Source organism: Schistocerca serialis, chromosome 4, assembly GCF_023864345.2.
Source record: "Schistocerca serialis cubense isolate TAMUIC-IGC-003099 chromosome 4, iqSchSeri2.2, whole genome shotgun sequence".
Classification (NCBI taxonomy): Eukaryota; Metazoa; Arthropoda; class Insecta; order Orthoptera; family Acrididae; genus Schistocerca; species Schistocerca serialis.
In genome coordinates this window covers 218,168,489-218,183,238 of record NC_064641.1, presented here as the reverse complement: position 1 = coordinate 218,183,238, position 14,750 = coordinate 218,168,489, and the positions used below count along the sequence as shown (strand labels likewise).

General features: G+C 45.5%; 1 protein-coding gene and 1 non-coding gene across 2 annotated transcripts; both read left to right on the top strand.

Annotated features, from left to right (window-relative positions):
* The first annotated feature begins 1,015 nt into the window (after positions 1–1,015).
* On the top strand, positions 1,016–3,249 carry LOC126474354 (cell surface glycoprotein 1-like). The gene is made up of 2 exons (XM_050101821.1): positions 1,016–2,580; positions 2,622–3,249. The coding sequence occupies exons 1-2, from the start codon at positions 1,016–1,018 to the stop codon at positions 3,247–3,249; spliced, it is 2,193 nt and encodes a 730-aa protein (XP_049957778.1).
* Positions 3,250–9,631: 6,382 nt separating this feature from the next.
* Positions 9,632–9,706, top strand: Trnas-uga (transfer RNA serine (anticodon UGA)). Its single transcript has one exon. It is a non-coding gene; the product is annotated as a tRNA-Ser (tRNA).
* The last annotated feature ends 5,044 nt before the right edge of the window (positions 9,707–14,750 follow it).

Below are 14,750 nucleotides of genomic sequence, written 5' to 3'. Positions count from 1 at the left end.
TCTGGCGTACATGGTTAGCAGTCGGACCCTTACGCCAGAGGTCTCGGGCTCGATTCCTCCTCCGGCACTTTTTTTTCCTTCCTTCTGTTGCTTGCAAAATTGCAACGCATTGTTACAGGAGAATCGTGAAATTAATTCCGGGGAAGATTTATAAAAATTCATTCTATAATCCACCATCAATTATCGTCACCAATATTCCGAGACATGATTTAATATGCCTGGTTTGCCTCAAAATTGTCAGAAACTCGAAACATTTTCGAAAATGTTAATGGAGCATGCTTTTGTACAGATTTATTGAAAACGCCCTGTGATTGTAAAAAATCCGCTTTTATATGTTGCGCAAGATGTCGCAAAAATTATTGCTTTGTTTGTTTTTACGATAACTACCACTGCAGTTCTTGTTTATAATAATTATATGCATAAAAATTGAATGTTTCCCAATCGATTTTGTTATTCTGATTAAAAAGGCCATGTTTCTCGTCATATACTTTACATTGAAAAATGGAAAACCCACCGCCATGAATTGTGTTGTTGGACAAAAAGAAAATAATTTTTATTCAATAATGTAACTAATTTGTTAAAGATAATGTAGGTTTGGGAAACTTTCTGAATAATTGGTGGAATAACCAAAGAAAATGAAACAGAAAAAAAAGAAAGTGCCAGAGGAGTAATCAAACACGAGACGTCTGGCGTAAGAATCCGAGCCCTAAACACCGAGGTCAGACGGCGGCTCGGCAGTGTACTAACATTTTATACTCCTAAGGCACCTGAGAAACTTTGGATCGATTTTTCCCGGGATTTTCCGGATATTGCGTCCTAATATTTTAACCACGTGAGGTGTTAGGGGTCCTCTTTCACCACACAATATTGCGGACAAATCCCCGACCCCACGGTCTTGCCGTCTCCTTGCGAGTAATTTAAACAATGGTATCTTTATTCCTAAATAGGATGAATATCAACTTCTCTGCCTCAGCAAAGAGTCTAGGAGTAATAATAGATTAAAATCGTCGTCATCATGTATTATTTATTATCGTCGTCATCGTCGTCGTCGTCGTCACCGTCGTCACCGTCGTCGTCGTCGTCGTCACCGTCGTCGTCGTCACCGTCGTCGTCGTCACCGTCGTCGTCGTCACCGTCGTCGTCGTCACCGTCGTCGTCGTCACCGTCGTCGTCGTCACCGTCGTCACCGTCATCGTCGTCACCTTCACCATCGTCGTCACCGTCACCGTCGTCATCGTCGTCACCTTCACCATCATCGTCACCGTCACCGTCGTCATCGTCGTCACCGTCACCATCGTCGTCACCGTCACCGTCACCATCGTCGTCACCGTCACCGTCACCATCGTCGTCACCGTCACCGTCACCATCGTCGTCACCGTCACCGTCGTCGTCACCGTCACCGTCGTCGTCACCGTCACCATCGTCGTCACCGTCACCGTCGTCATCGTCGTCATCGTCGTCACCGTCACCATCGTCGTCACCGTCACCGTCGTCATCGTCGTCACCGTCACCATCGTCGTCACCATCACCATCGTCGTCACCGTCACCATCGTCGTCACCGTCACCATCGTCGTCACCGTCACCATCGTCGTCACCGTCACCATCGTCGTCACCGTCACCATCGTCGTCACCGTCACCATCGTCGTCACCGTCACCATCGTCGTCACCGTCACCATCGTCGTCACCATCGTCGTCACCATCGTCGTCACCATCGTCGTCACCATCGTCGTCACCATCGTCGTCACCATCGTCGTCACCATCGTCGTCGTCGTCACCATCGTCGTCGTCGTCACCATCGTCGTCGTCGTCACCATCGTCGTCGTCGTCACCATCGTCGTCATCGTCACCATCGTCGTCATCGTCACCATCGTCGTCATCGTCACCATCGTCGTCATCGTCACCATCGTCGTCATCGTCACCATCGTCGTCATCGTCACCATCGTCGTCATCGTCACCATCGTCGTCATCGTCGTCGTCGTCATCGTCGTCATCGTCGTCGTCGTCATCGTCGTCATCGTCGTCATCGTCGTCATCGTCGTCACCGTCACCATCGTCGTCACCGTCACCATCGTCGTCGTCGTCACCATCGTCGTCATCGTCACCATCGTCGTCATCGTCACCATCGTCGTCACCGTCACCATCGTCGTCACCGTCACCATCGTCGTCACCGTCACCATCGTCGTCACCGTCACCATCGTCGTCACCGTCACCATCGTCGTCACCGTCACCATCGTCGTCACCGTCACCATCGTCGTCACCGTCACCATCGTCGTCACCGTCACCATCGTCGTCACCGTCACCATCGTCGTCACCGTCACCATCGTCGTCACCGTCACCATCGTCGTCACCGTCACCATCGTCGTCACCGTCACCATCGTCGTCACCATCGTCGTCACCATCGTCGTCGTCGTCACCATCGTCGTCGTCGTCACCATCGTCGTCGTCGTCACCATCGTCGTCGTCGTCACCATCGTCGTCGTCGTCACCATCGTCGTCGTCGTCACCATCGTCGTCGTCGTCACCATCGTCGTCGTCGTCACCATCGTCGTCATCGTCACCATCGTCGTCATCGTCACCATCGTCGTCATCGTCACCATCGTCGTCATCGTCACCATCGTCGTCATCGTCGTCGTCGTCATCGTCGTCGTCGTCGTCATCGTCGTCATCGTCGTCATCGTCGTCATCGTCGTCGTCATCGTCGTCATCGTCGTCATCGTCGTCATCGTCGTCATCGTCGTCATCGTCACCATCGTCGTCATCGTCACCATCGTCGTCATCGTCGTCACCGTCGTCATCGTCGTCACCGTCGTCATCGTCACCGTCACCATCGTCGTCACCGTCGTCATCGTCGTCACCGTCACCATCGTCGTCACCGTCACCATCGTCGTCACCGTCACCATCGTCGTCACCATCGTCGTCACCATCGTCGTCACCATCGTCGTCACCATCGTCGTCACCGTCACCCTCGTCGTCACCCTCGTCGTCACCCTCGTCGTCACCATCGTCGTCACCATCGTCGTCGTCGTCACCATCGTCGTCGTCGTCACCATCGTCGTCGTCGTCACCATCGTCGTCGTCGTCACCATCGTCGTCGTCGTCACCATCGTCGTCACCGTCACCATCGTCGTCACCGTCGTCATCGTCGTCATCGTCGTCATCGTCGTCATCGTCGTCATCGTCATCGTCACCATCGTTAGCGGCAGTTATTTATGGCCAATTTTATCCCTAATGACACGAACATCGTTTTAATACTGTCATATTAAAATTGTATTGGTACTGTTCGTGTGAAACTCAGTTCCGATGTATGAGAGAGCGTAATGGCCCTAATCAGATCAGGTTAAGTAAATGACTAAAATAAAATATAGGATGAACCAGACCTTCGACAGAAATTCAGAGGTTGTTCGCGTATATTTTCTGAGCATTTTGGTGCAAGGGACGCTAATCTCTAGCAACTCATTACCAATTAAAGATTTAATTGGAGATTACTCGGTTCATTACCCCATTTAACATTCTTGTTAAAATTCCTTCAAAAGAGCGAAACACTTATGCATTTATCAAAACTCACAATACAAAACACAGAGCAAAGAAACGGCCCTCAGACGATGCAACAGTACCGCGGTTTTGTTGTCGTCGCTGCGGGAACAGCTTCACATAGCGTCTTGGTGACGCTCTTACGTCGCATTCAGTGAAACCATACGCGGGGTACATACAGACCAACCTTTCATCAGTAAATCAACCCATACTGCTGAGTACCACTGTTTACGTACAGGTAACACTGCCGAGAAAACAAATGCCACACAGAACCGAGCAGTACCCAATAATGGCTTGCGGGCGAAGAGGAGTGGACATTACAGTTGTCAACAGCAAGTGCCGTAAATGAATGAAACAAGTTTGTTTCCACACAAGACGCATAGCGCATACCGTCCACATTTGCATACTTGTGCATGTATTTTCAGAACACATAGAAACGTGAAGGATGCCCGAAACGTAAGAAATCAAACGAAATGTAATTATTCTGTGACGAGCCGCCAGGGACTACAATTCCCACACACCAGAATACTCGGAATATATCCGTACACAACTTCCGAAAATCTGTCGATGGTGCTCAGGTTCTACATGTACACTAAAAGTCCATGTCTGGAAAGATATATGTTCTCGACAAACAGCCAAAACAGTTTAAATCATAATTTGTGGTTGCTCTTTTATGAGAGATTTGTCTTTGTACCTGAATAAAACGCTTTATAAAAAGTAGCCTGTAGAAATTACGCTCTCGTACGACTGGTAACATACAAAGCTATAAAAAAAATTAAATTTGAATGCCGGAATTGCAAAATCAATGTACTCAAGTTTGCAATAAACCAGAAAGATCAAACGAAGTAGGGATATGAGAAATGGCAGCGTAAAACCATTAGTGACGTTAACAGTATTTAATAACGGGGAAACATGCGCACCAACATTTATCAACAACGAATGAACAAAGAATAACACAAAAATACAAACTAAAAGAATTGAAAATTATGTTTCCACGTATTTACAGAATATATGAATTCTAAACATTTGTCACGGGTCGATTCACATTTAAGTACTGACCAAATAATGCTTCTGTTAACTTAACCGCTTGTCTACTTCTCTCTATTTGAGTGAATATTCTTAATACCGTCTACCAGAACGTCTCAAAAATCATTACCATCCAAACTAATTCCTAACATAAACTCGCGCACTGGGCAAGACTCTGACTATATTGAATTATAGAAAAACTTAATAAGATTTGCTCAACATTGCCTACAAACAGAAGCTAACTGTTTCTACTAAAATGAAGTGCACCCTGAATGTAACATGACTTCTGAAATAAATGCGCAAATGAACTGACTAAACTGTATTTTCCCTTAACTAGAGTCTTGAACATTTTTGCTGATTTCTCGAAAACAGAGCACAGAAATCAGCAGAAAATTAACATTAAAAAACCACGACTGAAAATTGCGTACCATAAAGTGCAATGTGTGCTTTTACATAATAAAATGATTGAAGGGTGCGAATTTTAACTGGTAAGAAATGACTACTGACAAAATTCAAATGAACTATCTCCAACAGTAATGCATAAAAAAAGTCAGCTGAATGTTCGCAATAGTGTTTACATAACATGACTTTAAGAAATAACTTTAAACATGGGGAATCCCATATTTCTATCAGAGCAATCTATATAACAATCCTATTACCTGTGCGTCGTAACCTTAATATCTATAACATGAAACAAGGCTACACAATGGCGTGCTTACCTCAAACTCTCTACGTCGCAGAAAAGCTCACAGATAATCTCCTTAGCTTCTCTCTCCATAACTGAGTTAAAAATATTTGTACTCCAATTCCATCAATCTCATATCACAAATATAAAGAAAATTTCCTGACTATTCTTCAAAATAGTATGCTACTCAACACTGCTCAATTTAGAACGCTTGTAACTTTGCAGCTCTCTCAGGCAGAGATAGAGTATATAAAGGCACATTTGCATGCCGTGCGTGAGTTTCCTCGGAAACGCGAAATCTTAATTAAATAATTAATCTGTGACAAATAAATAAAGCCTATGGCACAGAACTGCAGCGCTGTGTCGCTGATAAAACAAAAACACAATTACGATACTCTTATGTTTCTTTAAGAAGGAGAGGTCTTGGACAAGTGGTGCGGGAATCACGTATATTTCATTGACTGGCACACCGCCATATTTGATGTTATATAAGAACACTGCGAGTTGCAATCTTACTAGGCACTCGATTCTGTAAAGAATTTATATTTATGAAAGTAAGTTGAATTATTTAACTGTAGGCTTATTCGTTGAATATATCTGATTTAACTAACTGTGTAAACTTTTTATGTTTAGTAGACAGTCACCTCTGTACGACGTATTGACATGGCTGGCAAATTATTCTAATATTGAGATTTAGATTTGAGTCCGCACCTACCGCAGCAGTCTTTGGAAACGATTTAAATACGAAGTCCGATTATTTGAGTCTTATTTCACGGTCAACTACGAATAACATTACATTTACGAAAAAGCCATTGTCAAGCGTCTGATACCGAATAATTAAGCGTCCACGTTCCAGATAAGCAAATATTAATTACATCCAATCACTATCATACATAATTAATAATTAATATTTTATTTTATTTTATTTATTTTATAAGTAGCAACACAAAGATATTGTAGCAATAATCAAAGATGACTTAGCTACATGACATATTGCTCTGTGTGAGCTATGCATATCGATATTTACTTAAGACATAGAATTTGCAGTGATCAAAATAATATGCATATCTCACATTCTTACTAAATTTCTTGATGTTATAATGGCAACCATAATTCATACACTTTACAGTATTTATACTTTTTTTGTTTTATTGTAGATCGCACTTGAAAACGACCTATTAAGCCGAAATAGGCCACTCACGTATATCCGTTGAATACAAATTTGCAGATAATGTAATAAACAGTCGATGTGGCGTTAACGTTTAAAGTAGTTATTGATAATAGCGACTAAGGATCCAATGGCAAAAATATGGAAGGCGGGCAGAACAATGTATCTGCCGTAGTTATCCACTCGTCCACAAGAGTCAAAACGTTAGCAGTGCAGGAACAACTAGTGCATTATGTGGAGGATAGCATCACCGTATGATGAAGGCATTCTGTTGTTATAACGTGAAGTTGTTGTTTGCTCATAACAAGGTGGATAAATATGAAGGAGATAGCAATATTTGGAGATTTTATTGTATTTGTTTTTTCATTCTTCATTGTTACAAAATCTAAGCGTAAGATTCACAATAATGGAAGAAGCACTTAATTTTCATAATAACTTATCATTTGTTTTGTTTTACTCATAACTACGCGAGAAAAGAAATAAAAAGAACGTATCTTGTTTGTAGTGAACGTGAATAGTAGAAAGGTTCATGTACATAACAATTCGGTGCAGGTATCAGGTTTCTGAGCAAGGCTGTGAGCTAGGTCCTCCTGATGCAAGCACATCTGCTTATCGGCACCTCATTGTGCCAAATAGTAATCATTAATAAGATGTCTTTCCTTGTTTTCAGACGAGGCACTTTTGTTAGAAACAGGGTGCGAGTAGACCTTCAGTTATTAGGAACACTATCCCGTTGGGACGTATGACGTGAACATTAAGTGTTGGTAACTGCGGAGGAAGGAAAGGTGTGTGGTAATAAGCCTTATTGGAACATCTGGAACCTCTCCAATAAATTTACAGTTTGTGATAACACGCATTTTCCAAATAGATGGATTCCAAGGCAAAGACAGAACGCACCGCGAATGAACTACCAGAATGGGACGGAAAGCGATAGATGTGATGTACATGTACAGACAGACAAACAAACGAATGATTATAATTTCAGAAAAATATATGACTTTTTCAAGAGAAAGAGCGTCACAAACTAAGAAAGTCAATAACGCGTTCGTCCACCTCAGTCCCTTAAAGAAGCAGTTATTCGCCTTGGCATTGATTTACAGATTTGTTGGATGTCGTACTGGGACATATCGTGCAAATTCTGTCCAACTGGCGCTTTAGATGGTCGAAGTCCCGACCTGGTTGGAGGGCGCCGCCCAAAATGCTGCAAGTTGAGGAGAGACCTGGTGATTTAGTTGGCCAAACCGAGTGAGGTGGCGCAGTGGTTAGCACACTGGACTCGCATTCGGGAGGACGACGGTCCAATTCCACGTCCGGCCATCCTGATTTAGGTTTTTCGTGATTGTCCTAAATCGCTCCAGGCAGATGCCATGATGGTTCCTTTGAAAGGGCACGGCCGACTTCCTTTCCCATCCTTCCCAACTCCGATAGGACCGATGACTTCCCTGTCTGGTCTCCTCGCGCAAACAACCCAGCCCAACCCTCTTGTTGGCCAAGGTGGGGTTTGGCAAGCACGAAGACAAGCCGTACAAACTCTCGCTATGTGCGCCCGAGCATTATCTTGTTGAAATGAAAGCCCAGAATGGCTTGCCGTGAAGGCCAACAAAGCGGAGCGTAGAATATCGTCGACGTACTGCTGCTGTACTGTAAGTGTGTTGCAGATGACAACTAGAGGGGTCATGCCATGAAACTAAATGGCATTACAGACCATTACTCCTGGTTGTCGGACCGTACGGCGGGCGACAATCGTGTTGGTATCCCACCGCTGTCTGGAGCTTCTCCAGATATATCTTCGGCTTGGAATCTCATTGGAGTAGCATTGTCCACAGTGATGGAGCTTTCTTGGAACTGAGCCTTGACGACCATCAAAGACGTGTTTTATGCATTACGACTTTTGCATTAGGAAATTATTGCCCAGTATGGACGTTCATACCTTGTCAAAAATGGCTCTGAGCACTATGCGGCTTACCACCGAGCGAGGTGGCGCAATGGTTAGACACTGGACTCGCATTCGGGAGGATGACAGTTCAATCCCGCGTCCGGCCATCCTGATTTAGGTTTTCCGTGATTTCCCTAAATCACTCCAGGCAAATGCCGGGATGGTTCCTCTGAAAGGGCACGGCCGACTTCCTTCCCCATCCTTCCCTAATCCGATGAGACCGATGACCACGCTGTCTGGTCTCCTTCCCCGAACAACCAAACCAAACCACTATGCGACTTAATTTCTGAGGTCATCAGTCGCCTAGAACTTAGAACTAATTAAACCTAACTAACCTAAGGACATCACACACATCCATTCCCGAGGCAGGATTCGAACCTGCGACCGTAGCGGTCGCCCGGTTCCATACTGTAGCGCCTAGAACCGCAAGGCCACTCCGGCCGGCCATACCTTGTCCTTTACATATGAAGAAGATTGGAGAGGACCACTCCTTCAGTTCCCGTTGTTATATCAATGAGTTTTTCCACTCTACGGGTAACAGAAGTAGTCATTGTTGTAGAGAGCCGCAGGCAGGTGCGGCGGACAGCCGTCGTTCCGGCTGCAGGTGCCTGGCCACGCGCCGGGCATCGATCGGCGGACCGCGGCTGCCGCCTAGCGCAGTGCCGCATGGCGCAGCGTTGCCCGCACGGCTCTTCCGCACGCACAGCCGCCGCGCTGAGCTCGGCACCGGCCGCATCTGACCGCGCCTCCAGAGGGGAGCGACGCTCCGCTCATCAAAGGGGCGATCAGCGCTAGCGCTCTCCGATTACTGACGGAGCCCGCCTCTCATACCCTAATTTCATTGTGTGCCACTTTCCACCTCACATACAAAACTCATACAGACCTATAGCTTAAGTAACACTTCAACACGAGCTCCTTTGATATCTCGGATGCGCAAGCTGTACAGTGACATTAGCTCCAAGGTGAGTCGAGTGTTGTTGTTGTGGTGTTCAGTTCACAGACTGGTTTGATGCAACACTCAACGCTAGCCTACCCTAGAAAGCCTGTATAGGGAGAGAGTGGCCAACCGGACGATACGGCGGCCATTTTTCTCCCAAACTGCGGGCGGGACGTTTGAATGGCCAGTAGTGTAGTAGTGGAGTACACACTCACCGAATCAAAAGCACAAGACAATATGGCGAAATCATTCGTTAAATGCCTTTGTTTATAAGAATAATGTGTTATGAAACTTCCTGGCAGATTAAAACTGTGTGCCCGACCGAGACTCGAACTCGGGAGTGAGTCGTGCTTCGGTAGCTCAGTTGGTAGAGCACTTGCCCGTGAAAGGCAAAGGTCCCGAGTTCGAGTCTCGGTCGGGCACACAGTTTTAATCTGCCAGGAAGTTTCATATCAGCGCACACTCCGCTGCAGAGTGAAAATCTCATTCTGGATAATGTGTTATAATAATTTTCACACAGCCAATTTACAGTTCTGTTGGGGCAAGTTGTATTATATGTAGCAAAAACGACTTACTTCGCATAGATAAAACTACTTGGTTGGTTTCCACAAGGCTCCTGTTTGATTTATGTCAGCCCTGTTGACTGAGACTGCCCACTGCTTTCGTCTTTCTTCATTGTGTGGAAATGCTAACATGCGAAATCCACCTTCGCCTCTATTGGAACAACCAAATGCAGCACAACCTGACATCGTTTACGAACGTCTGCAGAACGAATTACAGATGTCAAAAACAATACTGTACAATTATTAACGTGTTTACTTCAAACATGTAGGCCTACCGACTTCATCACAAAACGCTTCATTATTTGAACTCGTATTTAAGATCGCAAACGCTAATTACGTAGTAAAAACGATATACAACTAAATCGAACATGCATGCACAACGCATAACAAGTCTCTCAATAATTCAAATACCTTTTAATCGTTTCCAAAAGACCTCTGAACTTCAATTCAACTCAAAAGCACGCCGTACATAGGAAACGCGAGACACGTTTGGCGCCATTTTTCTGCCGAAGCTACTCAACCAATCACGGGCAACTTCACCTATGGCCACTCTCTCCACATACAGACTCTCTAGTCTACCCTGTGATTGACTCTTCATCCCTGCGTAACTACTTGAATCTACAACTACTTGTATCTGCTTACTATTCTCAAACCTTGGTTCCCCTATACATTTTTTATTTCTCAAATTTCCCTTCATTATCGGATTGACGATTCCTTGTTGCCTTAGAAAGTGTCCTATGAAAAGACCTCTGTTTTTAGTCAAGCTGAAACGCCAATTTCTTTCTTTCTTTTCTCTTTATGTTCTTTTTAGGGATCTGTACCTCAGTCGCTAAAAACGGGACTCTTGTAGCATCGCTTTATTTTCCGTCTGCCAGTCTTTGTCTGACCGTCCAAAACTCTTTCCCTCGGGAACGTGTAGACGTATTAAGTTGAATTTTATGTCACATATTTAGGTCTACACTCCCTTGCCGATCTAAAAAAAATAAAGCTTCTAAGTCTTCGCAGTTAAAAGATACGGCCATTTATGTCATAAATTTTGATACTCGCAAACTCGCTCATCAAAATCTTCGGGGAACTTCCTGTTGACCTAGAATCATGAAATTTGTCGAGATACAAGGTTTCATGATATAACCAATGAAAACAAATCTAAGAATGAATCTGTAAGTATATCACATCAAAAAAATTTCCTCTGCTGTCAGTTTCTTCCACCTGTTAAGATCCCTTTTCTCAGGAACAGGTAGACAAAAATGGTTCAAATGGCTCTGAGCACTATGGGACCTAACTGTTCTGGTCATCAGTCCCCCTAGAACTTAGAACTACTTAAACCTAACTAACCTAAGGACATCACACACATCCATGCACGAGGCAGGATTCGAACCTGCGACCGTAGCGGTCACGCGGTTCCAAACTGTAGCGCCTAGTACCGTAGGGCCACTCCGGCCGGCGAACAGGTAGACACATCAAATTGAAATTTTTGTGACATGCTAAGGTCCATGGCCTCTTGGCGGTGTAATAAACGTTAGCTTCTTTGAGTCAAGGTAATCAAAAAAGATACGGCCATATATGGTTATATTTGGATGCAAACCCACTTATTAAAACCAATATGGTAATTCCCCTTGACGTAGAATCATTAAATTTGACAAGAAAAAACGTTTCGCGGCACCAGTAAAAGAAAACGTCAGAAAATTATTAATCTTTAATTATATTATGCGAAAAAAATATTTGTAATTTGTTTAAATTTAAACGTTCTCCAAAGTCTTCGAATCCCTGGGTCCGATGTTTTGCCAGTATCGGTGTCGACCACAGGCAAAAATCCTCAAGATCCTCGATTCCCGGAATGGTTGAACTGGCGATATACGTAATATTGTTCGGAATCTTAAGTGCAAGAGTCATACTCGTACTTTTCCACTGTTTTTTTAATTTTTTCATTCGCTTGAGTATTTCCTCTTCAGTTATTAAATTTACCCGTGTAACATTCAGTATTCTTCTATAGCACCATATTTCAAAAGCTTCTATCCTCTTCTTATCTGTGTGGTTTATCATTCACTTTTCTCTTCTGTATAGGACGCCAGAAAAAACTTTCTAACACTTAAATTTATTAAGTATCTTTTGGAACATTGTTCCTGCAAATGCTTGGTTAGATAGAGGAGAGAGACTATATCTCTGATTATATTACACTCCTGGAAATGGAAAAAAGAACACATTGACACCGGTGTGTCAGACCCACCATACTTGCTCCGGACACTGCGAGAGGGCTGTACAAGCAATGATCACACGCGCGGCACAGCGGACACACCAGGAACCGCGGTGTTGGCCGTCGAATGGCGCTAGCTGCGCAGCATTTGTGCACCGCCGCCGTCAGTGTCAGCCAGTTTGCCGTGGCATACGGAGCTCCATCGCAGTCTTTAACACTGGTAGCATGCCGCGACAGCGTGGATGTGAACCGCATGTGCAGTTGACGGACTTTGAGCGAGGGCGTATAGTGGGCATGCGGGAGGCCGGGTGGACGTACCGCCGAATTGCTCAACACGTGGGGCGTGAGGTCTCCACAGTACATCGATGTTGTCGCCAGTGGTCGGCGGAAGGTGCACGTGCCCGTCGACCTGGGACCGGACCGCAGCGACGCACGGATGCACGCCAAGACCGTAGGATCCTACGCAGTGCCGTAGGGGACCGCACCGCCACTTCCCAGCAAATTAGGGACACTGTTGCTCCTGGGGTATCGGCGAGGACCATTCGCAACCGTCTCCATGAAGCTGGGCTACGGTCCCGCACACCGTTAGGCCGTCTTCCGCTCACGCCCCAACATCGTGCAGCCCGCCTCCAGTGGTGTCGCGACAGGCGTGAATGGAGGGACGAATGGAGACGTGTCGTCTTCAGCGATGAGAGTCGCTTCTGCCTTGGTGCCAATGATGGTCGTATGCGTGTTTGGCGCCGTGCAGGTGAGCGCCACAATCAGGACTGCATACGACCGAGGCACACAGGGCCAACACCCGGCATCATGGTGTGGGGAGCGATCTCCTACACTGGCCGTACACCACTGGTGATCGTCGAGGGGACACTGAATAGTGCACGGTACATCCAAACCGTCATCGAACCCATCGTTCTACCATTCCTAGACCGGCAAGGGAACTTGCTGTTCCAACAGGACAATGCACGTCCGCATGTATCCCGTGCCACCCAACGTGCTCTAGAAGGTGTAAGTCAACTACCCTGGCCAGCAAGATCTCCGGATCTGTCCCCCACTGAGCATGTTTGGGACTGGATGAAGCGTCGTCTCACGCGGTCTGCACGTCCAGCACGAACGCTGGTCCAACTGAGGCGCCAGGTGGAAATGGCATGGCAAGCCGTTCCACAGGACTACATCCAGCATCTCTACGATCGTCTCCATGGGAGAATAGCAGCCTGCATTGCTGCGAAAGGTGGATATACACTGTACTAGTGCCGACATTGTGCATGCTCTGTTGGCTGTGTCTATGTGCCTGTGGTTCTGTCAGTGTGATCATGTGATGTATGTGACCCCAGGAATGTGTCAATAAAGTTTCCCCTTCCTGGGACAATGAATTCACGGTGTTCTTATTTCAATTTCCAGGAGTGTATGTTGAATAAAAAGTATTAACGTCATCTAGTCTCTCCAGAAAATTACTCTTCCAACGAGAGACTGAATCTCTGACGCGCGACGGCAACTCCGAAGCTCGTCGAATATCGGCAGTTGTCATATCAGTAACTCCGTGGAAGTAAATGATGTATTTGTGAGTTATTTGTTTCCCTAATTCTGGATGATTCCTGCTATTGCTTTTTCTCTGTTCGAAGTCTTATGCCTTCGTACGAGGTCGGTAACGCCGGCCGAAGTGGCTGAGTGGTTCTGGGCGCTACGGTCTGGAACCGCGCGACTGCTACGGTCGCAGGTTCGAATCCTACCTCGGGCATGGATGTGTGTAATGTCCTTAGGTTAGTTAGGTTTAAGTAGTTCTAAGTTCTCGGGGACTGATGACCTCAGAAGTTAAGTCTCATAGTGCTCAGAGCCATTTAAACAATCTTTTGATATCGGTAACAGTAACCTCACGATGACTAATTTCTCTACCGGGAGCGGCCACCTTAGCCAAAACGTTACCATTTCGTTTCCCGCGAAAACTGAGCTGTTGACACTTGTGGAATAATTTCAACAACTACTGCATATTGTGTTCACCGGCTGATCATTCCTAGCACTGAATAAATGCTTCAGAAGAGTAAGCGCCGATCCTATGCTTCAGGTATTATCACAATCGGTTGCTTCATTTGGGAAATAAATTACAAACGCTATGCCATGGTTGTCGGCTCCGATGTCAGACAAGCGAATATCTTTTGGAAACATATACTATCCTTTGCATTTGGCAATACAATTCCACTAATTGTATCATCATCCATCTTCGCGTAGACTTCCGTGGATCTGACGCTTCCCGTTTTGGACAGACACTTTGCTAGGATACTAACGTGTCTCTAGACGGCTTAAAAGCCGGTTAACTGGCGCCAAGCTCAAAACAATGTGCTATTAATGGAGGTCCTTTTCCTCTGATGTACGACTTACAGTTGCAAACTGCACCTCGAATGGACTCTCTACAACATATCGTGTACGCTGCACCATTGACGGAGACTAGCGAAGCCAGGCTTTTGAATCGGCGTCCCATGATTAGGCTTTAGCTACAGACGAATGTGCAGGATGACAATTATTGAACTATATGAAATAAAATCATCATAACTTCTGAACCGTTTGCGTTAGGACGTTCAAACTGCACGGTTGGCCGCGGGGTATGATGGGAATTAGTAAGCGCATTATTGTTTCGTTTAGCGACGAAGCCCACTTTCATTTGGATGGGTTCGTCAGTAAGCAAAATTTGCGCATTAGGGGGACTGAGAATCCTCAT

What these genes read in the sequence shown, in the direction of transcription:
- LOC126474354 (XM_050101821.1), top strand. Translation starts at nt 1,016, where the DNA reads ATGTATTATTTATTATCGTCGTCATCGTCGTCGTCGTCGTCACCGTCG. An exon ending in TCGTCGTCATCGTCACCATC is followed by an intron (nt 2,581 to 2,621) that starts GTCGTCATCGTC and finishes CACCATCGTCGT; the next exon opens with CATCGTCGTCGTCGTCATCG.